The sequence below is a fragment of the Eubalaena glacialis genome, chromosome 3, assembly GCF_028564815.1.
Source record: "Eubalaena glacialis isolate mEubGla1 chromosome 3, mEubGla1.1.hap2.+ XY, whole genome shotgun sequence".
Lineage (NCBI taxonomy): Eukaryota > Metazoa > Chordata > Mammalia > Artiodactyla > Balaenidae > Eubalaena > Eubalaena glacialis.
This window is the reverse complement of record NC_083718.1, coordinates 61,740,060-61,765,203: the sequence shown is the minus strand read 5'-3', so window position 1 is coordinate 61,765,203 and position 25,144 is coordinate 61,740,060. Positions and strand designations below refer to the sequence as shown.

Genomic DNA, 25,144 nt, shown 5'->3' with positions numbered 1-25,144 from the left:
GGACCTTGCTCTTCCCCCACAGCAGGTATTTGAATGAGAAAATGTCTGCCTCATGACAGGGGTGGGGCTGGGGAATGGGGGAAGGGGGGCGGGCTGTAGGGAGGACCCACTGAGAACATGGCAGTGAAAGTCCTCTACAAACCGTGCCCTGTTGGACCCAGGCAGAGCAGTCCCAAGCCCTGAAGCATGTTTGCTGGTGCTTTTGTTTTAGATTCACAGGTGCGGTGAATCTAAATCCTCTGAGTGCAAGGCCATGGCAGAGAAAGGCTCCATGGGCAACAGCATTAACCTCCCCTACAGAGACCTGGCCTCCGAGGTGACCAGGCGCCGAATCACCATGACCATGAGGTATTTCCGGGGTCTCTGGTGGGGGTTAGGATGGAACATAAATGCTGATCCTCACCAAGTGCCGTAAAATGCCTCCAGACGCTGGTTTATGTATATGTATTCATCCATTGCAGCAAGGCAGATTTTACAGATGAGAAAACACTTTGTCACCCACTGTGGGAAACAGACCCTTGTCACGTGATCCTTCAATAGGCAATGATAAGGGTGCTGGGATGAACTTCAGGTCAGTGGCTCTTGACTGGGGAGTGAGGGTCACTTTGATACTCAGCTGGAAGTTATGACGTACCCTCTCAGTATAAAAATGCATGACTTTGCAAAGTTTGGGAACAGCATGGATTCCCCGAAGCTTGTCCTCATTCCCAGCTAGGCTGTAAGCTCCCCGCAAGGACTGCTTTTCTCCTTCATGACTCTGCACCTGGTGCCCAGGACTGTGCTAGCATGCCCTTAGAAAGGGGAGGCCTCAACAGCTTATCTGGCGCAAAGGGGAGGGTTTGCCTGCCTTGGAGTAGTTAGCTGCCTGAGCTGCATGCTGGAGTTCTCAAACAAGTCCACTGCCTGACACCTTCCCCTGATTGTAGGCTCAGTGGATAAAATACAGGATGCCCAGTTAAATTTGAACTTTAGATGAACAACAAAAAGGGTTTTTTTTGGCCTAAGTAAGTCTGTGTGATATTTGTGATATACTTACAGTAAAAAAAGTTGTTTATCTGAACTTCAAATTTAACTGGGCACCCTGTATTTTCCTTTGCTAAATCTGGCAAGCCTACGATGGCCACTGTGGGATGCTCTGTGCTCTCTCTGGTCTGAGATCCCCAGACCCAGTCAGGTGCCCAAGACATCTCATATATAAAGGTATATAAAGAAAACATTAGGACTCCAATTTATATGAAAACCGAGCTCTATTGAAATTGATGTTTGGTTGGATGCTGCACCTTCCCTGTGTGTCAGTGTATATCAGGAGGTCGTGTGTAGATTGAGACTTTCCAGATGGGAGGACGGGAGCTGCAAAGCTGGAGGAAGGCCAGCTTCACTGGACTGCTTCACTCATTCGCAGCAAATGCCAACATGTTGCAGTTTGTCTGTGTGGGTTAAGTGGACTTATAAGTTATTGTGTCTAGTCTTAATGCAACCCTCAACAGAGACAAGTGGCCTAACAAATTTCTGCCAAGAAACCTGGGTTGAAGTCATTCTAATAATGCAGATATGAGTAAACAACAATTGGCAGAGCTGACACTTTTGGTCTGAGTTCTGTGGGTATAGTATGAGCTTAAAAATAATGATTTTATGAAACCTGACAAGTTGGCCCAAAATAAAAATTATTGATTTGAAATAGGGACCTCCGTCCAGTTTGTTCACAGTGCTTCTTGACTTTAGAGTTTGTTGGGATGTAAGATATTAGTGAATTGATTTAAAAAATTATGTACAATTTCTTAGTTAACATAGGTATGGAGTTTTAAACCTTTACAGATGGGGCTGCGTGGCAAATTTGACACCACTGGTTAGACTGTGGAGTGGGCATTGTCTCCAGGGTGCTGTGGTCACTATGTTCTAACATCCACTCAGGAAGGAAGAGATCCCACAGTTCTGGGGCCTCTCCTAGCTTCCTTCCCTGTTAGCCCCTCCCCATTCCCCCACATCCCCGTGGCAACGTTAGGGATCAGCTCTGACTGGGAGATGCAGCAGTGAACTTGTGATTAGGAAATCTGAGTTTGGATTCCAGTTCTGTATTTTACTGGCCATATGACCCGGGTAAATCGCCTTCTGTCTCAGCTTCCTCAGCTGAAAAACTTAATAGGAGTGAGCTGTCATTGAGAATCTGAATGTAGTTAATTTCTAGTTAATTTCCAAGTCCCTAGACCAGAGTAGTAGGTGTTCATTCAGCGAACAGTTAATTCAGAATCTCTAATCACTTGACTGGCTAGTCCTATTCCCTTGAAGGCAGGGTTTGCCCAGACCTGAGTAGAATGGAGATGCCTGGTGCATTCTAGCAGAAGGGAAGGAGAACCTGGCAGGCTGGAGGTGGGCACAGTGGGGCAGGGGGTGACTAGGCAGAAAGGAGAGCTGAAGTGAGCCTAGGCTGAACTAGCCAGAGAATAGCTGGTATGCAAATAAAACATTGAGAGAGAGAGAGCCTGCCCTGGGCTGAAACTACAGAGAGCTGGCTGGTAGGCGTGGACCCCAGCTACATTGGTTCCATGGGACCAGTGGAGATGGTTAAATTGTCTCTGAGAAGAGCTGACACACGAAGTGTAAGTAGAGTGTATCTTATCTTTGCCAGGTGATGGCTCTGTAAACGTGGGTAGGTGAGTCAGGATGTCCTCCAAAATGCTGTATGCTCTTTAGGTGCTGGGATCTGGGGGTTCTTTTTAAAAATCCCATCTTTAAATGACATTCAGTGTGCCTTTCTTCCCAGAGAAGAGAGATTTACCAAGAAAAGTGATGAAGCCGGGGAGATACCCTCAGATATGGATTTGGGACAAGCTCGTCCTCCTAGTACAGCTGGCTCCGAAGTACCCCCAGCCCCACCTCCTTCTCCAACTGAAGACTCCAAAGTTTCCTTCTTAAGCACCTAAAACATCAGTCATTTTGAACTAGACTTTGACAGAAAACTCCAAAAAACAGTTTCCGTGAAGTCACTGGGCTTGGCTTTGAAGACTCTCTTGGAAAATCTTTGTTCTTTCTTTCCTAGTTTTCTTCTCCTACAACCACTGTTGAGCACTGTTTATCCTTACTCATGCACTTAGAGTAATCTTTGGTTTCTCAAGCCAAGTCTCTGACGTCTCTGTTTGGTCTTTAATTTATGCCACTCTGTAGAACACTTATGGTAGTCAGTTGTATTTGAATTAAAAAAAAAATTATCAGGCCTCAGTGTTTGTTACTAAACCTGGATGAGTGAAAATCTGAATTTAAAGATCTGAGCTCCAGAGAACCCTGAGGGGTTTGGGTTTTCAAACCTCAGCCTGGGACATGACAGTTTTGTGGCCTTTTGTGGCATCTCCTGGGCTCGGACTGGGCTGCATTTCACATTTATGGACGACATTTTCAAAGTTGTTTCTTGGAGATTTAAGTGAATTTCAAACTCTAGCAGAAGAAACTTAACTTGAAAAGCAGCCAAGTGCAGAGTGGCCTAGTTAGGGACCCACAGGATTCTTCTGAACGGTCAGAAAGCATCAAAGGGGTGATAATTCAAATCCACTTCTGGGAAATGTCCTTAGCTGCCGTTGGGGAGGGGGAAATTTCCTTCTCTATTCCTCTTGAGTTCTGGTGGTTGGATTAATAGTAAAATTGACCCAAGACAGATGAACAGGAGAAAGAGAAACAAATTTTAATTCATGTGTATGGAGGTCTCATGGAATTGGGACCAAAGAAGTGGCCAAAGCAGGCAGTTTTTATACTTTTTAGACAAGGAAACAACACATTTGTGAGGAATAGGTAGGACAAAGAAATTTAGGTTTGGGGGTGCTCAATTAATGAAGAATCTAAACAGAGTTTGGGCTTGGAGTAGTAAATAAAAGAAGTAACAGGATTTGTTTACACAGGCTTCTCAGCCCAAATTCTCTCTCTGACCATAAGTGTGTCCGATTATGTGAGAGATTTATTTCCTACTTTTAGGGTCAGACAGAAAGGAGGGTCAGAGTATTCCTCTTGCATTGGTCGTTTCTTAAGTAACTTATTTAAGATAATCCATACACCATTGAGGCACATTTTGGGGTGGCCTGCCCTGGCCCCCAACAGGGCCATCTTTTATTGCATTCACTTCTTCAGAGTCCTTGTGGGCGTTCTCCCTCCAAGCCCACCCTTATGTGTGCTCAGATCCCCTCCCCACATAGTCAGCGGGCTGTGCTGTTGATGTGGAAGTCAGGTTCCTTCTTGTGGTCTGCTGCCGCAGCAGTGAAGCAGGAGGAGCATGCCTGGAGCACCTGTCATCGTCAGCTGGGGGCTCAACACACACATAACCTCATCCTCAGTCAGATGAGAGAACAAACCTGCACTGTCCAATAGGGTAGCCACTAGCCACATGTGGCTACTTAAACATAAATTCATCAAAATTAAATATAAAATTCAGTTCCTTGCACTAGCCACATTTCAAGTGCTCAATAGCTACATGTGGCTGGCGGCTACCATACTGGGTGTTACAGATATAGAGCATGACTGTTGTTACAGAAAGTTCTATTACCGCTGGAACAGAGGTTAAGTGACTAGTCTAGGGTCACACAGCCAGTTAAGCATAGAATCAAGGAGGGAAAATGGTGGGAAGGGGTACCCCTTGAGGTAGTTTTATTTCTGATTGTTTCTGGGCAAGTTCCAGGATATTTTTTCTGTTTATTCATGTGTTCAAAATATTAAGTAACTACTGTGTGAGGTAGACACTGTTCTAGGGACATATTATTTTTTATTTTTTTATTTTTTTGGCTTTGTTAAATCTTGGTCATGAGTCAATTTATTTATTTATTTATTTGTTTACTTTTAACAATTGGAGTATAATTTCTTTACAATGGTGTGTTAGTTTCTGCTTTATAACAAAGTGAATCAGTTATACATATACTTATGTCCCCATATCTCTTCCCTCTTGCATCTCCCTCCCTCCCACCCTCCCTATCCCACCCCTCTAGGTGGTCACAAAGCCCCGAGCTGATCTCCCTGTGCTATGCGGCTGCTTCCCACTAGCTATCTATTTTACGTTTGGTAGTGTACATATGTCCATGCCACTCTCTCACTTTGTCCCAGCTTACCCTTCCCCCTCCCTGTATCCTCAAGTCCATTCTCTAGTAGGTCTGCATCTTTATTCCCGTCTTGCCCCTAGATTCTTCTGATCTTTTTTTTCTTTTTTTTTAGATTCCATATATATGTGTTAGCATACGGTATTTATTTTTCTCTTTCTGATTTACTTCACTCTGTATGACAGTCTCTAGGTCCATCCACCTCACTACAAATAACTCAGTTTTGTTCCTTTTTATGGCTGAGTAATATTCCATTGTATATATGTGCCACATCTTCTTTATCCATTCATCTGTTGATGGACACTTAGATTGCTTCCATGTCCTGGCTATTGTAAATAGAGCTGCAATGAACATTTTTGTACATGACTCTTTTTGAATTATGGTTTTCTCAGGGTATATGCCCAGTAGTGGGATTGCTGGGTCGTATGGTAGTTCTATTTTTAGTTTTTTAAGGAACCTCCACACTGTTCTCCATAGTGGCTGTATCAATTTACATTCCCACCAACAGTGCAAGAGGGTTTAGGGACATATTACTGAACAAAACAATCGCTGCCCCCATGGAATTTACACTCCAGTGGGGGAAGACTGACAAAAGGTATATATAATTTAAAAACAACAAATTATATGTTAGGAGATGTTAAATGCAATGGAAAAGACATTTAAAAATAATAAGACAGGGTAAGAGAGATTAGAAGTGGCAGAGGAAGAAGCAGGTGAGTTGCAATTTTAAATAGGGTGGTCTGGGTAGGCCTCATTAGGAAGGTGATATTTGAGTAAAACCTTGAAGACAGTGATGGAGTTAGGTGTGTGGACATCAGAGCAGAGGGAAGAGCCAGTGCAAAGGCCTTAAGACAAAGGTGTATCCAGAGGAGGAGAAGGGGCCAGTGGGGCTTGGCTGGAGTAGAGTGAATCAGGGGCCATTAGTAGATGAAGTCACAGGTGGTGGGGGAAGGAGGTAGATCACGCGGGGCTGTGTAAGGACTTTGACTTTGAATGAGCTGGGAAGGCACGGAGGATGTCCAGAAAAGGAGACTCGTGCTCTGGCTGTTTGTGTGGAGGACGGGCTGTACGAGGGGAGGGAACAGAATCATTTCAGAGGCTACTGTAGTAATCTAGGAAAAAGACAATGATAATTTGGACAAGTAATAGTTGGGATGGTGAGAAAGGTGGTCAGATTCTAGATATATATATTTGAAGATAGAACCAATAAAAGTTTCTGATGGATTGGATGAGGGGCTGTGAGAGAGAAGAGTAAAGGATGACCCCAAGATTTTTGGTCTGAGCAACTGGAGGGATGGAGTTTCCATCAGCTTCAAGATGAGTAGATTTGGAGTGTCTGAGGGGGTGGGATGGGAAAACTCAGAAATTCTATTCTTGCTCGCTTAATATGCCTAACAGACATTTAAATGGAGAAGTCAAGTGGGCAAATGAATGTATGAATCTGGAGTTCAGGAGCAGTCTGGGCTGGAGATATAAATTTGAGGCATTGTCAGCATAGATATGGCATTTAAAGCCATGATGCTAGATGAGATCACCAGACGAATGAGTAGATAAACCCTAAAGTGAGCCCTGGGGTGCTACAATCTGAAGAGGTTGGGGCTATGTGATGGTTAATTTTATGTGTCAACTTGGCTGGACCAAGGGATGCCCAGATTAAACATTATTTCTAGATGCGTCTGTGAGGGTGTGTCTGGATGAGGTTAGCATTTGAATTGGTGGACTCAGTAAAGTAGATCACGCTCCGCTGTAAGGGTGGGCATCATACAATCCATTTAGGGCCTGAAAAGAACAAAAAGGTGGAGGAAGGAGGAGTTCACCCATTTTGCTCCCTGCTGGCCTGTTTGAACTGGGACATGGGTCTTCTACCCTGCTCTGAGATGTACACCATTGGCTCCCCTAGTTTTCAGGCCTTTGAACTTGGACCAGCTTTCCTGGGTCTCCAGCTTGCAGGTGGCAGACAGTGGGACTTCTCCACAATTGCATGAGCCAATTCCTCATAATAAATCTCTTTTTATATCTGAATCTGTATTTATACTTATATATCTCCTATTGGTTCTATTTCTCTGGAGAACCCTGACTAATACAGACTAAAAGGAAGAACCAGCAAAACAAGCAAATAAAAACCAAGAAGGAGAAATCCATAATGGAGGAGGAGTTTAATGTCCTGGAAGCTAAGTGAAGAGTTTCCTTCTCCCTTCTGTTCCTCCTTCTGTCACCCTCTTCTTCCATCCTGAAGCCAGAAGCAGTAGCTAGCAGAGGGAAAGAAAAGGAAACGTGGGCAGGGCTGTGCAAGCAGGGTTGGCCTTCCCTATGTGTGTGTTGTGACCACTCATCTCACCACCCAAAAGTGTCTCCTCATCTTCCACTTTTCATTCAACACCTGGCAGCTACATGTCCTTAGAAGGGTGAATGACTTCATGCACTCTGACTTCTGGGTTTTCTAGTTTTTAAGAGTTTGCTACCAGTGGAGTAGAGTGGTAATACCCAGTTGTTATGGGCTGAACTGTCTCCCCACCACTTCATATGTTAAAGTCCTAACCCCCAGTACCTTAGAATGTGACTGTCTTTGGAGCTAGACCTTTAAAGAGGTATTTAAATTTAGGTAAAGAGGTAATTAAATTCCTTAGGTCTGCTCACCTGAGGTTATGGCTTATGAAATTCATACTTGTGACAGCAAATAAGAACCAAAATAGAGCTAGGGTGAAAGAGGGTAAGTTGGAGAAAAGATGAAAAGATTGTTCGAGAAGGACTAAAATCACCAGGAGATGGGCGTAAGAAGGTATGGATTCCACTGTTTGCCTGCTGTCATCGTGGGCAACACCTCAAAACCAGGCGTAATCCTCTCAGTTACACACACACACACACACACAAAACTTTAGCAGCCTATAATCATACCTCCCAACCCAAAGGAATTATGTGATGGTTGGAATCTGTACTCTTCTCTTCAGCAAAGTATCCCACAAAGTTCAAGGAGAATATTGTGTAAGATTATTTTATTTCACGGGGCAAAGTTGCTGTAATATCCAACTGGATCCCACCCGAAGCATTAGAAGCCAACTATAGTAAACACATTTTATATATGTTCAGCGCTGCCACAATAGCTGTTCCTCTGCCTTTAGGAGTGCTGCTTGTTATTATAGCTCATGGTAACCAGGCAACATGCAAGAGCAGGCGATGCATGGAACAGGTTCCACGTGGGGAAACATGTTTTTCCCAAACTATTCTCCAAACATATGTTATTTAGCCATTGAGGGCCATTTATTAAAAGCTTTGTGGTTTTCATGAAGCAACTACTACGCATTATAGCTTTTGCCTCAAATCACCAGAAAACTTAAACTATTTTGGTTAAATATCCCTTTAAAAGCTGACAGAAGAAAAGAACATCTATTATAACGTGGAACCATCTAAATCCCCAGACTGTTATTCCCGCCCAGTTGGACATGGTGACCATGCGCATTCTTCTGGGTTAATGCAAGCTTGGAAAGCCAGAAAAGCTGCATGGGCATGGGCTGGCTGGCTGGCTTTCCCCTCAGGAACCCTGAACATCATTTCCTTCTGCCTTTTCTGCTAGCGCTTGACGGCTTTTCACATCTGGGAGAGCCTGATGTCATAGGTGACCATGTTGAAGTTGTCCCAGGCAAAGAGCTTCTTCTCCAGGGGGTTGTAGTCGATCATGCTGCTGTATTCGTAGCGGTTCTTGAACGGGACCGTCAGGGCCTTGCTGCTACCTGTGCCGGTGTCGTATGCGAAGTTGACGGTAGCATCAGGCAATGAATAGCTGCTGATGGTATACAAGGTGCTGCAGATGATGAAGGCATTGGCGACCGACTGCTTACGGATCTTAGTCTCCCAGATTTGTTCCAGCTCCAGATTCTCTGGGTTCAGCTTGGAGAGGACAATGGCGCCTTTGGCCGCCTCAGTGCTGTAGATGACCCAGAGGCCTGTCTCATCTACTGCCAGGTCGATGTCTGTGTAGCCGCCCCAGGAATAGGGGAACTGCCCGTGGTAGCCGGCTCCAGGGATTTCCTTCTCAGCCTTCAGCGTCTCGGTGCGCAGCTCGTATCTGATCACCGTTCTGGACTCCTCCGCCTGGAAGTAGAGGCTGCCCTGGTACACCACGGCGCCTGTGCTTTCCAGCGGCCTGGGCAGCACATGCACCTTGGAAGGGTAGCCCTGCAGGAACTGGCTGATGAGGTCATACTCAAAAACCTGGCGGACGTCTGTGCCCACTGTGTCGATTCTCCACGTGGTCTCCTGGGTATAGGGGTAGGCGGCCTTGGGGTCTCTCATCCACACGCCGTACTTGCCCGTGAGTGTTTCAGCTGTTCTCAGAGTGACAGGTTCTCCTACCCAAATGAGTTCTCCACATCCTGCTGAATTAAAACAAACACCATGTAGCCACCACCTTTCCACAATGTGGAATCATGGCAGAGCCAGTAGAAGTGAGAACCCCAGAGACAGACCGTCTGGGTTTAAACCGGGCTTTGCCACGCATCACCTTATTTTGTCACTTATTGTGACTTTCAATAAGTTACTTTGCTCTCTAAGGGATTCAGTTTTCTGATTTGTAAGGGGAGATAAGAGTAGTGTTTTGGGTAGTAGAGCTGTGGTAAGTTTTAAATGTAATTATACATGTTAAGTGCTCGGTATAGAGTAAATGCCCAGAAAATATTCTATGATCACTATGTGATATCAAAGTACAGTTGACCCTTGAACAACATGGGTTTGAACAGTATGGGTCCACTTATACGTGGATTTTTTTCAATAAATACTTCTACTCGGTATCGGTTGTAAAGATGAAGGCTGCACAGATGGCTTCACACTATATTTGTAATATTTGACTTAAGCTGGGCATCATCTCATGATGTTCATTGCATTACTCTATGACTTTCATGTCTGATTTATTTCATTATTATAAAAAATGAGACAATAATCAAGTCATTATAATAATCTCTATAAAACAAGTTTTTCAAGCCCTTCCCCAATGGACCACATACTGCAGCCATCATTTTAATATAATAAAATCTGAATATGATTTTTTAAATGAAGAGTTGGTTGAAAACTTAAATTTGATTGAATCACAATAAACCTCTGTATTTTAATGGGCATCTCAATTTCCTTACAGAAAGTGGAAACTCTTTGTTGCCCATATCTCAGAGAATCATATTTTGAATATCTCAAAACTCTCCATCCTCATGCATGCCCTTCTGTACTAGCAATAATTGTCAACAACATGGAGAGTCACTGTCTCTGAAAGACACCGTCTTTGTCTTAAAGTCAGGCTTTCAGGGAACACCTCTCAGAGGGTCAATTGTACTTTTCCTAAATACCCAAAATTCAGAAAAGATACCTTTAGTAACAGACACTATGCTGGGATGGTCCATGGTGTCTGTCTGGCCCCAAGATAAAGATATGAAGGATCTACTGAAAAAATGTTGTTTTTCAGGTGCAATCAATTCTATATGACAACCAAGTGGGTGAAACAAACACATCTCTCATCTTCCCTCGGTGCAGCCCTGTCCCCTCCCCAAGTGTAGGTGATAAGATACAGAGCTTTGCTAGGGAAAGGCCGACTTCCTGCCAGTGTGCCCTGGAAAGGGAGCAGAAAGGGGGTTCTGTTCCTCTTCCCCTTTCCTGCCTCTGCTCCCAGGGAGGTTATTTGTCCACCCCCCTCCCCCACAGTGGGCTGAGCAACTCTGAATGCAGAGCTAGACACAGATAAAGACCACATTGGTACAGAAGAGGAGAAATTTAACTCCATACCAGTGCCTCCCTCTTCACTCCTGGGATGACCCGATGCACTCTCCTTCAAGATTCGGGAAGCAGGAACCTCAGTTAACTCTGACTTCAATTCCTGAAAGCCCACGTTCTCCAAATTCCATTTAGAAACTATATTAAAAGAAAGAGGCAAAACTGTACTGTGAGGAAAAAGGCCTAAGGATAGACTACGTTGAGAATGGGATTTAAATAGGCTTCCAAAGATATGAGGGTGTGTGAGATTTGTTTTAAGATAATAAATGGGGTTCAGGGAGGGGGAGGGACAATGAAACAAGACTGGGCTGTGCTGACAACTGTTGGAGCTGGGTGATGGATATGTTAGGGTTTGTATTATTCTCTCTACTTCTGTGAATGTTTGAAAAATTCCATAATAAAAAGCTCACAAGTAATAAATTGCATAGCAATGTGCCTAGCACAGAGTAGAGTATTCAGAATAAAGTAAGCTTGTACAAAATTAAAATAATTCCCACTAGAAGGTCTGATTTATGAGTAGGTGAGGTGTGATGCAGGGATATTGAGAAAATCCTTAGCATTTTCTGGGATGCCAGAAATTCAACAATTAACAATTCTCTGCCTGACTTAGGTGTTTTTTTCTCCTGTCATAATGCAAATGTTCCCATAAGAAGTAACATATTAAGCTTTAACATGCTCAGCTGAAATATTCTGTCAGATCCCTTTCCAAGACCATTTTAGACAAGGAAGAGAGTGTGCAGGATTCCTACAGGAATTTGGGGGACAGTTTGAGCCAAGGAGAAGGGAAGAGGTGTGGATGACATTGGTTAGACATTAAGTCATCACAGTGTATCGCACATTGCTACTTTGACTTAGGATTATGGCATACAGCAGCCCTTGAATACAAGGAAAAAGCACAGCCACAGGAGCAGCTGTTTTAAAAGGCAGGTTGGATTATGGTTCAGGTATGGTGAGGCCAACAGATCAGGAGACAATGGCCATTAAAAAGATAGCTCGTTATACTCACTGATCCCTAGAGGAGGGGGCACACCACCTCATAGAGGGCCACACGGTGAAGCACCAGGGTTCATCAGGAGGGAGGCGGAACATGGGTGAGAGCTTTATTTTGATTTCCAGGGGAAGGAATGAGTGAGGCAGGGTAAGCAGGTTTAGGATTGGCTACTTTGAATAATTTCTGCAGGCTCTGAAGCATAGGAGCTGTCTCTAGTTGTCTGGTACCTGGCCCCCATTGATCAGGGCAGGGGAATAGTGGCCCTGAGTGTGAGACCCTGACGGAAGAGGGGGTGGGGTGTAGGCTCCAAATTGGTTCATTTGCGTATGAAAGGTGTGCTTACAGGTGAGTCATTTACTATCTTTAAGAATTGGCTAACCCTCTGAGGGGCAGTCCCTCCTGTTATCAGCAAGACCCAGGTGTCAAAGCATCAGAATAAAAAGATATGCTTAAAACATTGGCCTTTTCTCTTGCTGAACATCTCAGGCAGTCTGACCTGGCCCCCAGCCCAGCAGAATAGCAGGGAGGGCAGTCAGGGCAATGCCTGAGGCTGGGCTCCCACACAGCCCAGAAAGTCAGGAAGACATTCTCTGTCTTTCATCACTTGTTAGCTTAACTCTTCTAAATTTACCTCTCAGGCAATGGAACTCTTAACCCTCCTGGATGTGCCACATTTCATCAATCTTAAGCCACACGTTCTTTCACATTTTCACATGTCTGGAATCAAGGTACCCTCTTATAGTTGCTGGTATTCAGCTTAGGTGAACTACAGTACTAGAAAAGGCTTCTCCCTGTAAGGAGGTAGGGAAAGCATCCAGCTAAGAAGCCCTAAGGCTTGGGCTGGGCCAGGGTGCTGGGGGGTGGCCTTCAGGTGTATCTCCTCCACCTCCCCTCCCGATCCCACAGTAGTCTCCACCCCTGCCTTTCATGCAGCTGTTCAGCTGGCCTCCAGGAGAGTGTGACTGCCCTGGAGGGGGTGCGTGCTCACACCCTGGGACTTTCCTCAGTCTAGACTGGGCCGGGTGACCAGTTATGAACTCTAAGCCAAAACGTGTAGCCAACTGAGTTCATCCTAGATACGCACTCCAAACTCCAGGGGTAATTGGGAGTACCCCTAGGGATGTGGAAGGTCTTCAGTGTCCGCAGCCTTGGGAAGCTGTTTATCCATCCTGTCAGCCAGCCCCTCTGGAGCACCTATTAAGAGTAAGACTAGATGTGGAGAAAAAAAGGTGAATAAGTTACAGTTGGTCCATGGTTCCCTTTAGGAATGGATAATCTGGCAAAGTCCTCTTGGCCAGGAAGTAACATGGGTTCATTCCAGGCTACTTTGGGAACCAGGATCGGTTGGACCATCCAAATGGTTGCTGGAAAGTCCTGAGAAGTTAATCTGGTTCCTTGAATCTCCTTCTCCCTGTCTGAAGGGCCGTGGAGGTGAGGAAACTCCTCTGTTCTTCCCTCTAAAGATTGCCTTGACCTAGGAGGGTACCCAAGGCAGAGGCTGATCTACTAGGTCAGAGGTAGGTTCCCTAGACCAGACCAGTCCGGGACCTGCGTGGGCAGCATGGGAGAGGAACAGGGTGCCCAAGGTCCCCTGTTCTTCTGTGCTGCCAGGAATAGGTAAGTGTGAGGAAGCCCCTTCCTTTACGAGGGGCTGACAGAGCTGTCTTCAACCATCCCTGCCTCCTGAAGCCAGGCCTCTGCCCTCTGTCTGCTTCTCCCAACCACTTGACTTATCTCTTAGGCCTAAAACACAAGGAGAGAGCCCTGACTCCTGGCTGTCAGAAGCCACCCCCCCCAACCCCCGCCTTGCCTACCCAACCTCTGACACTGAGCAGAGGCTCATGCAATGTGGCCGTTTCTCAAAGTCATGTCACTGAGCGAGTTCCCTGAGGTGAGTTGTTTTCCTTTCCTTTGTACCTTTCCTTAGACCACTGTTCCTCAGGATAATTCAAACTTTGTTTCCATTAATTCTCAGAACATAGGAGCTGGTGTCAAGCAATGTGAGATGAGAGAGAAATACTGCAGTGACATCTGTACCAAGCTGGAGAGTTCCCTCACTCCACCCCAGCTCCCTGCCCTTCAGCTCCGTGACACACAGTTGCCATCCGTCAAGGGCTACTGTGAGCCTGCCCTCCCCTGCACCTGGTTCCTTCCTCTGTGCATCTGATACAAATTATTTCACTCTGTGAGTGTAGCTAGGATGGTCATATAATTCAGTGAGAAATTTTACTGAGAAAAAGATGTATATTGAGAAAAGTAGAGGCACACACCTGCAAGTCAGTTAGAAGAAAATTCAGAAAAATGGGGGACTTCCCTGGCGGTCCAGTGGTTAAGACTCCACGCTTCCAATGCAGGGGGCTCAGGTTCAGTCCCTAGTCAGGGAACTAAGATGCCACATGCTGGTGCGGAAATGCCCTCTCGGGAATTCCCTGGTGGTCCAGTGGTTAAGACTCCGCACTTTCAATGCGGGGGGCCCAGGTTTGATCCCTGGTCGGGGAACTAAGATCTCCGCAAGCCACATGGTGCAGCCAAAAGAAAAAAAAAAAAAAAAGAAAGAAAGGAAAATGCCCTCTTTAGCCACAGGGAATAAAAAAAAAGTGAGAGGGAAACAAACCCAAACAGGCATTTTCCCAGGTAACTTCGTTGAAGACATCTAAAGAACTGGCACTGAAATACTGAAAAACAGCTTCTTTGTGAAAAGAGATGATTAACAGGTATTTATGGCTCTTTCTACATTTCAAAGCAGTTTTATATAAATTATTTATGTGATCTGGTGCCTTCACAAGTTTCAGAGAAATAGAATAAGGCTTTAGAACTGCAGTCTGCCCCTAATTTAACTATTGCCACCACTTACTAAGTGCCTCTTATGAGCCAGGTCCTGTGCTAGGCTTTTGCTATCATTACCTGTATTCCACATAACAGTCCTAAGAGGCAACGTTATGATCTTCGTTTTGCAGAAGAGGAAACTGAGGCTCAGAGAGGTTAAGTTACTTGCCCAAGGTCACACAGCTGGTAAGTGGTAGGACTAGGACTTGAACCCACGTGTGCCATGGTCATGGCAGTTGTGAACCTTTCCACCCTGTGGTGGGGATGTGGGTCAGTATAAATGTACTGCCTGTCAGTGCTGAATGCACCCTTCCATAGATGCTCTCTCAAAAAAAGAGACATTGCTCCTTTAAAGTGAGTATGATGTTAGGCTTTCTCAGTAGAGGGCGCTAGAGGGACACAGTGGGGGGGTGCCAGTCTCCTGCAGTGTCCTGCAGGGGCTGGGCTGGCAGCAGGAGTGTGAGGACATCTGGTAGAGCTCTGCCTCAGGCACTTGCCAAGGACGTGGTTCTTCTGTGACCTCGCAGCCTCAGCCTGGCGATAACGTTTCCACGACCCTCTCAACACCGCACCCAGAGTCCTTGCATGGGGACCCCCGTGCTCTGCAGACCTCTGCAAGCCCCTACGCTGGCTCTGCAGGGCTCCTGCAGCCTTTCCCAGACTCAGGAGGTGTCCATTCCACCTCCAGCCTGGGCTAACCGGCCAGCGTCTCTGCTGTCTGATGGGCTCAACCCCACCTTCCTCAATGATGTCAGAACCCATTCCAAGTTTGTCCTTCCTCTGTACCCTCCCTCAGCCCTAGGGTGCCATGTGGGGCTTATTTTATCTCATAGTTGCTATTTCATCAGTTAATTCTTTATATTGAACATCCCTGACTTAACCTGCTATGTGGTATCTGTCTCCTGCTTGAACTGAGACTGCTACCAGAGGCTCTACACTGCTCGGCACTTTAGGGGGTGACCCACTCCTGGAGCTGACTCAGATTCCAGTGGGTGGCTCATGCACACACAGCTCCCAGGCGGTTTACCCAGAGAGACATCTTCCCGTCAGCTCTTCCTCCCCTACACGTGCCTGGCTGGTGCCCAGTTCCTTTCTGGGTCCCACCAAGGTCCTCAGGGCTCTAACCAGGGGGTCTTTCTCCCTGGCCCCCTAACCCCCAAACCCTTTGCAAGAACCACACCTCATGTGCTTTCTTTGGAGTAAACAAGAATCACAATAAAACATAAGGTCAGGGAATGGCTTCCGGAATGACTGTAAGGCCAGTTCTCAGTTGGCAGGCGGGATGGTTGGATTGCAAATCTGCTGGGTGCTGCTTGGCTGTGTCAGCCAGGAACACCTGGCAACGGTCAGATTCCCAGAGTAGAGTCACCTGGCGTGAGAAACAAAGCCTGTGGGAGAGGATGCAGAGCCCAAAGGCAGGGAAGCCGTTGCGTGAAGGGGCCTGGCTGCGCCAGAAGTCATAGTTTCCTAATTCAGTCCTGCCATGTACCAGCTGTGTGACTTTGGGCAATTACTCAATTTCTCTGAGCCTCAGAATTCTTAGCTCAAACTATAAATGAAATGATCCTCAGTAAAAATGTAACAAAACTAAAATTTCTCTGGAATGTTTCAAAATCACTCAAATTTCATTCTGAATGTGGGAGAAAAACAAAAAGAGGTTATGAAAAGATTAAGGACTGTATTGTATCAGACAGCTAAAAATTTTTAGGGCTTTTGTTTGTTTCTATGAAAATTCAGTCCTTCTGCGGTTGAGAAGTTCATGTCTATTACAAAATTTTGGAAATATTTTCTTCATGCTCTGTCCTATTTATATACTTATATATAGATATATAAGCAAATGACATGGTAATGATTTTTGTTGTTATTTTCTATCACTGCCTGAAAAGTTAGGTCAGTATTATATACATGAAGAGGATGAAGAAAAAGAAGGGTGCCAACATAATCACAGGTTGTCATGAATACTCTAGAAGGTGAAGATTAGCTAGCAGACTACTGTCCTGGGTGCTGCTCCAACATACATTGTCTCTGGAATCAATGCGTGTTACAGAAGTGATATGTACACGTCGACATTTTGATCTATAAATGACATTTGTTTTTCTTTTTTTTTGGCTGCACTGGGTCTTCGTTGCTGTGCACGGGCTTTCTCTAGTTGTGGTGAGCGGGGGCTACTCTTCATTGCGGTGTGCAGGCTTCTCATTGTGGTGGCTTCTCTTGTTGCAGAGCACACGGGCTCTAGGCACGCAGGCTTCAGTAGTTGCAGCACGCGGCTCAGTAGTTGCAGCATGCGGGCTCAGTAGTTGCGGCACGTGGGCCCCAGAGTGCACAGACTTCAGTAGTTGCAGCGCATGGGCCCAGTAGTTGCGGCGTGCAGGCTCTAGAGCACGCGGGCTTCAGTAGTTGTGGCGCACAGGCTTAGTTGCTCCACGGCATGTGGGATCTTCCCAGACCAGGGATCGAACCCCTGTCTCCTGCATTGGCAGATGGATTCTTAACCACTGTGCCACCAGGAAAGTCCCTATAAATGACATTTTTAAACAATAGTGGAGCTCAAGCAAAAGAAGCCCTTCGTAGCTATAATCCATTTACTGGGTGGTCACTCTGTGCCAGGCACTGTGCTGGATGCTTTCCTGCGTTACTTCTAATTGGGGGGATTATTCTCCCCGTCCTATAGGTGAGGAAGTGAAATCTGCAGCACTTGTGTTGAGCAACTCTGGTGCCCCTCCCTGCATATCTTGCCCACCTTTTTCTAGCCATTGCTGTGTCAGCCTCTGCGAGAACCAGCCTGGTGCTCACATCTGTGGATCAGGGAAGTGCGATATACCCCATGGGATGATCCTTGGCCAACAGAGTATCGAATCTGGGAAGGAATGCTCCCTTTCTCTTTTGCATTCTACACAGCTTCTCAGAAGTCTTGGTGGCGTACAGCCTTTGCTGCCCACCATGGGGACCAGTTGGAGAAGGGCCCTCCCCCACTGCCCCATGCTGGTTCTCTTTCCTTCCCTGTCACACTCTCCCCTGTCCCCGATTCTCCTCCCTGGGATTGTGGCCCATACAAACACTGCACACAAGCCCTCATCCCAGGTTCTGTTCTCTGAGAGTCCAAAGCAGACGAGAAATAAAGGGGAAGGTGGGATTTCTCTTGTGACGCTATAAGCAACTCTAGTTTCTCTTTTGGTGATCTGTATTTTCTATTTATTTAAAAGATTTAAAAGAATATTTAAAAGATTTCTAGACATTTCACTACAGAATTATTACTACAACATTTTATATGCATATATTATTTCAACTCACACACACACACACACACGTATAAACAAGTGACTTCCGTGATTCTAAGGACATTTTTTTTCTATGTAATACTTACACAATAAAGAAAATGGTGGTGACAATTCGAATTACAGGTGGAGTCAGGAAAAGTCCACCTCCTCAGGCCTTTCCTCTGCCAACTTGGCCTCACTAAGCCCTCAGTCCCACACCCTCCATCCCTCAGTTATTGCCTCTCCTGCCTAAAGTACACCCACACCTGAATCCCAGCCGCACCAAACACCCCTTTACTCTCAAATCTAGGACCTTGAAGCACATCTTTTGTTCCAAGCGTTCTTTCCCTGACATTTAAATGTAACTTTTCTGTCTTTCATCTTTAGGTTCTATAAACCAGAGGTCACGTCAGGGTCCTGAAGAGCCACTGAACCTCGGGGGAGGGGCCTGAATTCTAGTCCCGGCTCTGCCGCTAGAGGGCTAGTGACCGGGAACCTCTGAGCAACCTCTCTGGGCCTAAGTTCCACATCTGCACAAATGAGCCAGAGGCATCAGATGTTCTCGAGGCCCCCTTTCCAGCTATACATTCTTGTACTAATGTAGTTTCCTGCTCATGAAAAACCCACTGCTAGGAAAGAGCTTCCAAGTCTGTAGTTCACTATAATGGGCTGTTGTCTTTATTTCAAAAGTAGAGCAGCTGGAAAGGACAAAAAGAAATATAAAATCAGGGCTTCCCTGGTGGCACAGTGGTTAAGAATCCGCCTTCCAATGCAGGGGACACGGGATCAAGCCCTGATCCGGGAAGATCCCACATGCCACGGAGCAACTTAGCCCGTGCGCCACAACTACTGAGCCTGCGCCCTAGAGCCCGCGAGCCACAACTACTGATCCCGCATGCCACAACTACTGAAGCCCGTGTGCCACAACTACTGAAGCCCGTGTGCCTAGAGCCTGTGCTCCGCAACAAGAGAAGCCACCGCAATGAGAAGCCCGCGCACCGCAATGAAGATACAATGCAGCCAAAAATAAATAAATAAAACAAATAAATTTAAAAATATATATATATAAAATCAGAGAACACGTTGAATAAATTCCCAAAGACTTGTTAAGTGACCACAAGACAATAAAAAAAATGTTTCCTCTATTTTTTCTCACACACACACACATACACACTCTGTCTCTCTGTCTCTCTCTCTCTCTCTGTGTGTCTCTCTCAGGGGTTTTGTTCATTCAGTTAACAGTCTGAAATACGTAATGCCTCATAACACTTCTATTAATAATGATTCTTTCATTTGTGCTCAAAGACTCAAGTTCAACAAGTCTCAGCACCATCACTGATCAGCTGTTCAACCTGGGGTCCCTTGGCATCTTGTGACCTTACTTCCCTTCATTGTAAAATTTAGAATTGGATCTCTTCCAACTCTATCAATACAGGATTTTAAAAAATCCTTTATACCTTAGAGTCATTTCATTTGAACCCTACAAAAATTGTTATTCACAACAGGAATTTTCATTGCCATGTTATGGATGAGAAACCAAGGTGCAGAGACTAAACGACTTGCCCGAGGTCACACCCAGGCATGGACCCTTGGGTTTTCTGGTGTCACATCTGTGCAGATTTTGCCTTTCATGCAGAGCCTCTTTAGAAGATAATTTCCCTTCATTTTATTTTGAAGATTTTCAAAGCTTTTGAAAAGTTGACAGAACAGTACAATAAATCCCCCATGTGTCGTTCACTTAGATTCACCAACTGCTAATATTTTGTCACATTTGTATCATTTTTCTTTCTCTCACTCTTTATATATTTACAGTCTTTGCAAATCATTGGAAAGTAAATTGTGGACATTCTGATGCCTCATCCCTAAGTGCTTGAGTATGTATCTCCTTAGAACACGGATATTCTTCATAACCACAATACCATATCTCACCCAAGAAACTGAACACGAATCCAATAACACAACCTGATAAGAAGTCTATATTCAAATTTCCTCAAGGATCCCAAACCTGTCCCTTGTAGCTTTGTCCCCCTGGATGCAGGGGCCACTCCAGCATCATGTACTGACTTTGGTCACTACATCTCTATAGTCTCCTTTAATCGAAAACAAGGCCCCCACCCCCAGCTCCCTTTATTTTTCTTTCTTGATGTTGACATCTTTGAAGAGCCCAGACTAATTGTCCCCTAACTGGATTTGCTTGCTTGTTCCCTCATGATTGGAAAACTTTTTAAACAGTGAATATTTGGGAGCAGAGTTTCACAAAAAGTGACACAAATACTGTCTTCCCAACTACTGGGAAGAGTGTCCCTCCTCCCCCAGTGTACACTCATGGACTCACCTGGCAGGGACCAGGATGAACAGAATGACATCTCAGGTAGCAAAAGCCACTTCAAAGTGACTTAAAAGCAGAGGTTCTCAGATTGGACCAAGAGCAGGAAAATTTCCAAAACAACATATTGAGGGAACCCACACTGGGTTGCTGCCTCTTTATTTTGCCAAGGAAGGACACTTAAAAAAAAACCCTACCACCTATCATCATTTCATAAATCTATTGTCATTTCATAAACAGAGGTCATTTTAACAACAAAAGGTAAGCGTCGACAATCTCTGAACAAAGATTCACAAAAGGACAATTTTCTAAAAAGGATAGTTGGCAACTTTCTATTGATCCTATATATTTGCATCTCACCTGGTCCTTATATTTCTCATTTTGCTATGGATTGTGAAAACTGTCATGGGTAGGCACGAGAACTCAGAACTGGGGCTTCCCTGGTGGCGCAGTGGTTAAGAATCCGCCTGCCAATGCAGGGGACACGGGTTCGAGCCCTGGTCCGGGAAGATCCCACACGCCGCGGAGCAACTAAGCCCGTGCGCCACAACTACTGAGCCTGCGCTCTACAGCCCGCGAGCCACAACTACTGAAGCCCTTGTGCCACAACTACTGAAGCCTGCGCACCTAGAGCCCGTGGAACGCAACAAGAGAAGCCACCGCAATGAGAAGCCTGTCCACCGCAACTAGAGAAAAACCCGCACGCAGCAACGAAGCCCAACACAGCCAAAAAATAAAAAATTTTAAAAAAGATCTCAGAACCACGAACCTCAACAGAACTCTTGGGACCTAACTCACTAGCAACATGTGAAAGTGATTGCTTTGCCCTCCTTAATTTGTGTGACTCACGCTAGATGCGTGGTCTCCAGGAGAAAGGAGAGGGCAGGAAGGACAGGCCTGGCCACCTGTAACAGGTTTCCGTGAACCGTGCTACCTTCACCCCACGGTGTTACCTTCCTTGGAGCCTGGTGGCACGTCCTCAGAGGTGCTGCGGGCCTGGGGACACTGGCCCCTCCTCAGGCGTGCTACCTCCTTGCTACTGCTTTCCAACCTCCTGGCCAGATCCCCATTCTCTGCCTGCAGTCGTCTCTTCTCCTCCTCCAGAGCTGACTTGTCATGGACGAGGTCTCTGTAGGCTAACTCCAGCTCCCTCTGCAGCCCCTCCTGGGTGTCCCAGGGCGCGGCAGCCTGGCCCGAGGTCAGGCGGTGGAGGAGGGCCTCCAGGGAGCTGAGCCGGGCTTTGGTGGACTCCAGGGCCGCGCGCTGTTCGCTGCTGTCCCTCTGCAGGTCCTGGATGGCTGACATGGCCTGGCCCTGCTCGGGGCAGCTGGACTCATTGGGGCTGGCCACGCTGAAGGTGTACTGGCATCGGCCACTCCGGTCGTTGGCCTTCCGGAACTGGGCTGTCCTGGCACCCACACCCCATACCAGACAGGCCAGCAGCAGCAGCTGGACAGCTGGCATCTCGGGCCTGCAGTGGCAGCAAGGTGCACAGAAGCCCTCAGAGCAGCTGCTGGACGAGGCTCCCTCTGGAACTCTCCCCTGCGCTGAGAGGTGTCTGGCTGGGTGGCCCGGCTGATTCCTGCCCTGGCTGCACTGAGGTTTATATATACTGGGGGAGGCAGCCCTGCGTGGGGGGAGGATGATGTGGCCATGTGAGGCTGGGTGAGGCCGTGCACAAGGGGGGGCTGTTTTCACACTGCCAGCAAGAGTCTTAGAAAATGATCTTCCAGAAGTCTGTTTTGAATTTCTTTTAAAAAAGAATGTCCCACTTTATGCACCCCACATCCCCATAACAGTCCCTATATCCCCACCCTGTTTTCCCACATACACTCACACATACCCAACTCATCCAGCATGACTACTCGTGTGTCAATTTCAACAAGGATTTATTTCTAGTTCCTATTTCCATTACTCTGCAAACTTTATTGAGAACCTGTTCTGTGTCAGGCACTGTTCTGGAAAACGGGGATACAGCCATACCTAAGACACAGTCCCTTTGTCCCTGTAGCAGTGACAGAGATGAATAACAGCCAGGTGGGATACAAGGGCAGCATGCCGCCAGGCTTAAGGGAGCAGCAATGCTTTAAAAGCAGTCGGAAGCAGAATTCTTCCCCCGCCCCTCCCTTTAAAACAAATGTGGGTGTATCTTTGGGAGGACGCTCTGATTCTAGTCTTGCATCTCAGGCACCAATGTCAGTGCTAGCCTCTAGACTAGTTCTCACCACGTGTGTGCACGTGCATGCAAATGCCATTGATCTCACTGATGAAATCTGTGGAAGCCTCCTCAGGAAGATGTTTTTAAATGTATAAAATATATAGGATTGCCAAGAAAACATATATTGAAATACTACTATCAAAAAAAATTTTTAATTGAAATATACATGTCCTTTTTATTAACGTCTTAAAAACAAGGTCTAGCAGGGGGGTATCTAATTTCAAAGTGGTTTTGCCCGTAAATACTATTGCATGCTAACTGCAACAACTGTAATGAAATGTAAAATGTCTGTGATCTCTATTGGTGGTGACAAAGTCACAGGTACTGTTAACACAACTTTGGATTTATGGCTAGATCCATACGGAAGGAAATGTTAAACCCAAATTTTACTTCAAAAGTGGTAAAAATAAAGATGTAATTTTTTTTCCATCCAAATTCATGAGCTTTCGGGACCCTAGGTTAATAATCCCTGCTTTATATTAATAAATCTAAAGAGGAAAAAAAAACCCAGCAAATATGCCAAGAAGAGGTCCACGCAAATCAGAACGTGTGCAGCAGCCTCATAGATAACTTTTAAAATAACATTTGCATTTAAGCAATTGATGTTGTCTGATACCAATAACATCTTCAGTATTTTTGAAGTAAATATAATATTTCAGATGTGCCCTGGCAGACTCTGCTCGAGATTGAGAAAATACATTTTGCTCTAAAGATTCTATTCTTATTTGATTGGTTCTAAAGTTAGACTTGAACTTGAGACACTTACAAGTGGGTGTCTGTTTACTGCTGACTAAAGGGTACTATTCTCAGTTCCTGAATCAGATAATAAACATTACCAAAATGATTTTTTAAAATATCTTATAGTCAGCAAGAACCGATTCAAATCTGTTTGGCTTTACTCTTAGGAATGTTCTCTTTCTGTTAAAAGGACTAAGATCGTTCCTGGGCTGCCGACTCCATGGAGGAAAAGAGTTCTGGATAAAGGGAAACGTAAGTAATTTTACTGCCTTCAGTTTGCTCAATTTAACTCTGCTTGTAAAGGAAGAACATAGGACTAGAAATCAGGTTTTCTGACTTCCCTTGAATTGATTTCCTTTTTGTGATACAGCACTGCCTCGGATAATCCAGGAGCACACAATCTGTATTTCCCGGGGCTTTTCCAGTCAGTTCCCAATGCCCTTTAGTGAATTTTTGTCTTTTTTCACCCACACTTTATCCCTCTCTTTTGCTTTATCTCCCCTAAGCTGCAGGCCAGTCACTGTAGAGCTGTGTGGGTGCCAGTCAGGGGTGAAGAGTTTAACAATCCCTGGCATTTTTGCTTGGACCAACCCAGTTTTTGACTGCCAGGCAAAAGCAATCATTCTCAACGTTCTTCATGGTTCCTGGCAAATGCCACTGTGCTTAGGGAAAGAAATGTGGCTGTTGGGTTCATTGACCTTTTCTCTATCACTGTGGTTCACTGTCCCGTCTTCCCCCTGGAGCCGGATATGATAAGGACTGACCAGGCCCTCACATTCTGCCTTCCTCCCCTGACCCGCCATCACGACCCCTACTGCACCTCACTGCCAGAGCTCTGTCTGCTGCCCATCTCCCTCTCAAAGCCCTCATGGAACACTCGAACCACCAGGGCACTTACAGATGAGAAAGGAGAGGGACTTGCCCAAGGTCACACAGCCAATGAGTGGCAGAACCAGAAAGAAAACTGAGGTCTCCAGGTTCCAAGGTTTTCCATCTTCTCACCTAAGCCTAATCCACCCAAGGGCCCACTAATTGCCCAGAATACATGAAAGACTCTAGTCACTTCTTCAAGGAATCACCGCTCTAGGAAATGAGCTAGCTTCCTATATTCCCACTAAATAAAGGCCTTCAGTGAAGCAAACCCATGCAAACCCTTGAGGTTTCACAGCTGATTTTACAAAACTGCATCCTTTCATGAAATAGAGTTATTTTCCTAAAAGCAGAGAAAAGGGCTCACTAGAAGACACAGGAAACTTTTCAGCCCCGTGAACAGCAATAAACATCTGGTCGGCTTCCTCCTGCCCTTTTCACCCTTCTGCCTTTCACCACCCTCTCCGCGCCAGCGCCCGACTCCCCGCAGTCTCCACCTCCTGGAGCCCTGGACGTGGAGACCCCTTTCCCTCTGACGAAACCCTGTCCACTCCAGATTCGCCGTTAGACTGTGTGTTCCAGTTGCATTTCCTTTCCGGAGCCTGGAGCCAGGGAGTCTCCAGCTCAGAGGCTCCCGGCAGCCGGAAAGGCGTGTGTCCGGCCATCCGCAGAGCTAGGTTTGTGGACGGAGCAGGCACGGAAGGCGCTGGCCTGGGGCCTCCGTGCAAGATGGGGGCAGCAGGGGGCACGAGGGAGCGGCATGCTTAAGGAGCATCCGTTACGTAATTCTTTTCGAGGTTGTGTTTATTTCCGTTCTTTTAGCCTGGAGTTTAAGCTGGTTGGCTCCTGGTTTTCTTCTGCAGTTCTTCCACGAGAAACTGGACCCTTCATGAGGGTAGAGCTGGGACCGCTTGGCTCACCATCTTGTCCCCAGGGTCGGGCAGATATAAGCGCTCAATACATTTTCAATGGATTCGTGGATGGGTACATAATTCAAGCAGAAATAGAACACCAGAGAGCCCTCAGGCATGAGAGTAAAGCCATGGATGGTCCCATCTTCTGGGCTGCTCAGGACCCTCTGGGCGCCACCCTGGAGTC

The 25,144-nt window shown here is 46.1% G+C and overlaps 2 protein-coding genes and 1 non-coding gene across 3 annotated transcripts; 2 read left to right on the top strand and 1 right to left on the bottom strand.

Moving 5' to 3' along the window:
• The first annotated feature begins 253 nt into the window (after nt 1-253).
• On the top strand, nt 254-2,921 carry MYOCOS (myocilin opposite strand). Its single transcript, XM_061183787.1, has 2 exons — nt 254-348; nt 2,762-2,921. Exons 1-2 carry the CDS (start codon nt 254-256, stop codon nt 2,919-2,921), a joined length of 255 nt encoding a protein of 84 aa, XP_061039770.1.
• Nucleotides 2,922-8,654: 5,733 nt separating this feature from the next.
• Nucleotides 8,655-21,684, bottom strand: MYOC (myocilin). Its single transcript, XM_061185721.1, has 3 exons — nt 21,174-21,684; nt 10,833-10,958; nt 8,655-9,439 (listed from the first exon to the last, which is right to left on the bottom strand). Exons 1-3 carry the CDS (start codon nt 21,682-21,684, stop codon nt 8,655-8,657), a joined length of 1,422 nt encoding a protein of 473 aa, XP_061041704.1.
• On the top strand, nt 14,238-14,310 carry TRNAE-UUC (transfer RNA glutamic acid (anticodon UUC)). The gene has a single exon. It is a non-coding gene; the product is annotated as a tRNA-Glu (tRNA).
• Nucleotides 21,685-25,144: the final 3,460 nt, after the last annotated feature.

Excerpts from the sequence above, each read along its gene's own strand:
- MYOCOS (XM_061183787.1), top strand. The coding sequence starts at position 254 with ATGGCAGAGAAAGGCTCCATGGGCAACAGCATTAACCTCCCCTACAGA. Across the intron at positions 349-2,761 it reads CGAATCACCATGACCATGAG|AGAAGAGAGATTTACCAAGA; the intron begins GTATTTCCGGGG and ends CTTTCTTCCCAG.
- MYOC (XM_061185721.1), bottom strand. The coding sequence starts at position 21,684 with ATGCCAGCTGTCCAGCTGCTGCTGCTGGCCTGTCTGGTATGGGGTGTG. Across the intron at positions 10,959-21,173 it reads GCCACCAGGCTCCAAGGAAG|TTTCTAAATGGAATTTGGAG; the intron begins GTAACACCGTGG and ends CTTTTAATATAG. Across the intron at positions 9,440-10,832 it reads GAGTGAAGAGGGAGGCACTG|GATGTGGAGAACTCATTTGG; the intron begins GTATGGAGTTAA and ends TTAATTCAGCAG.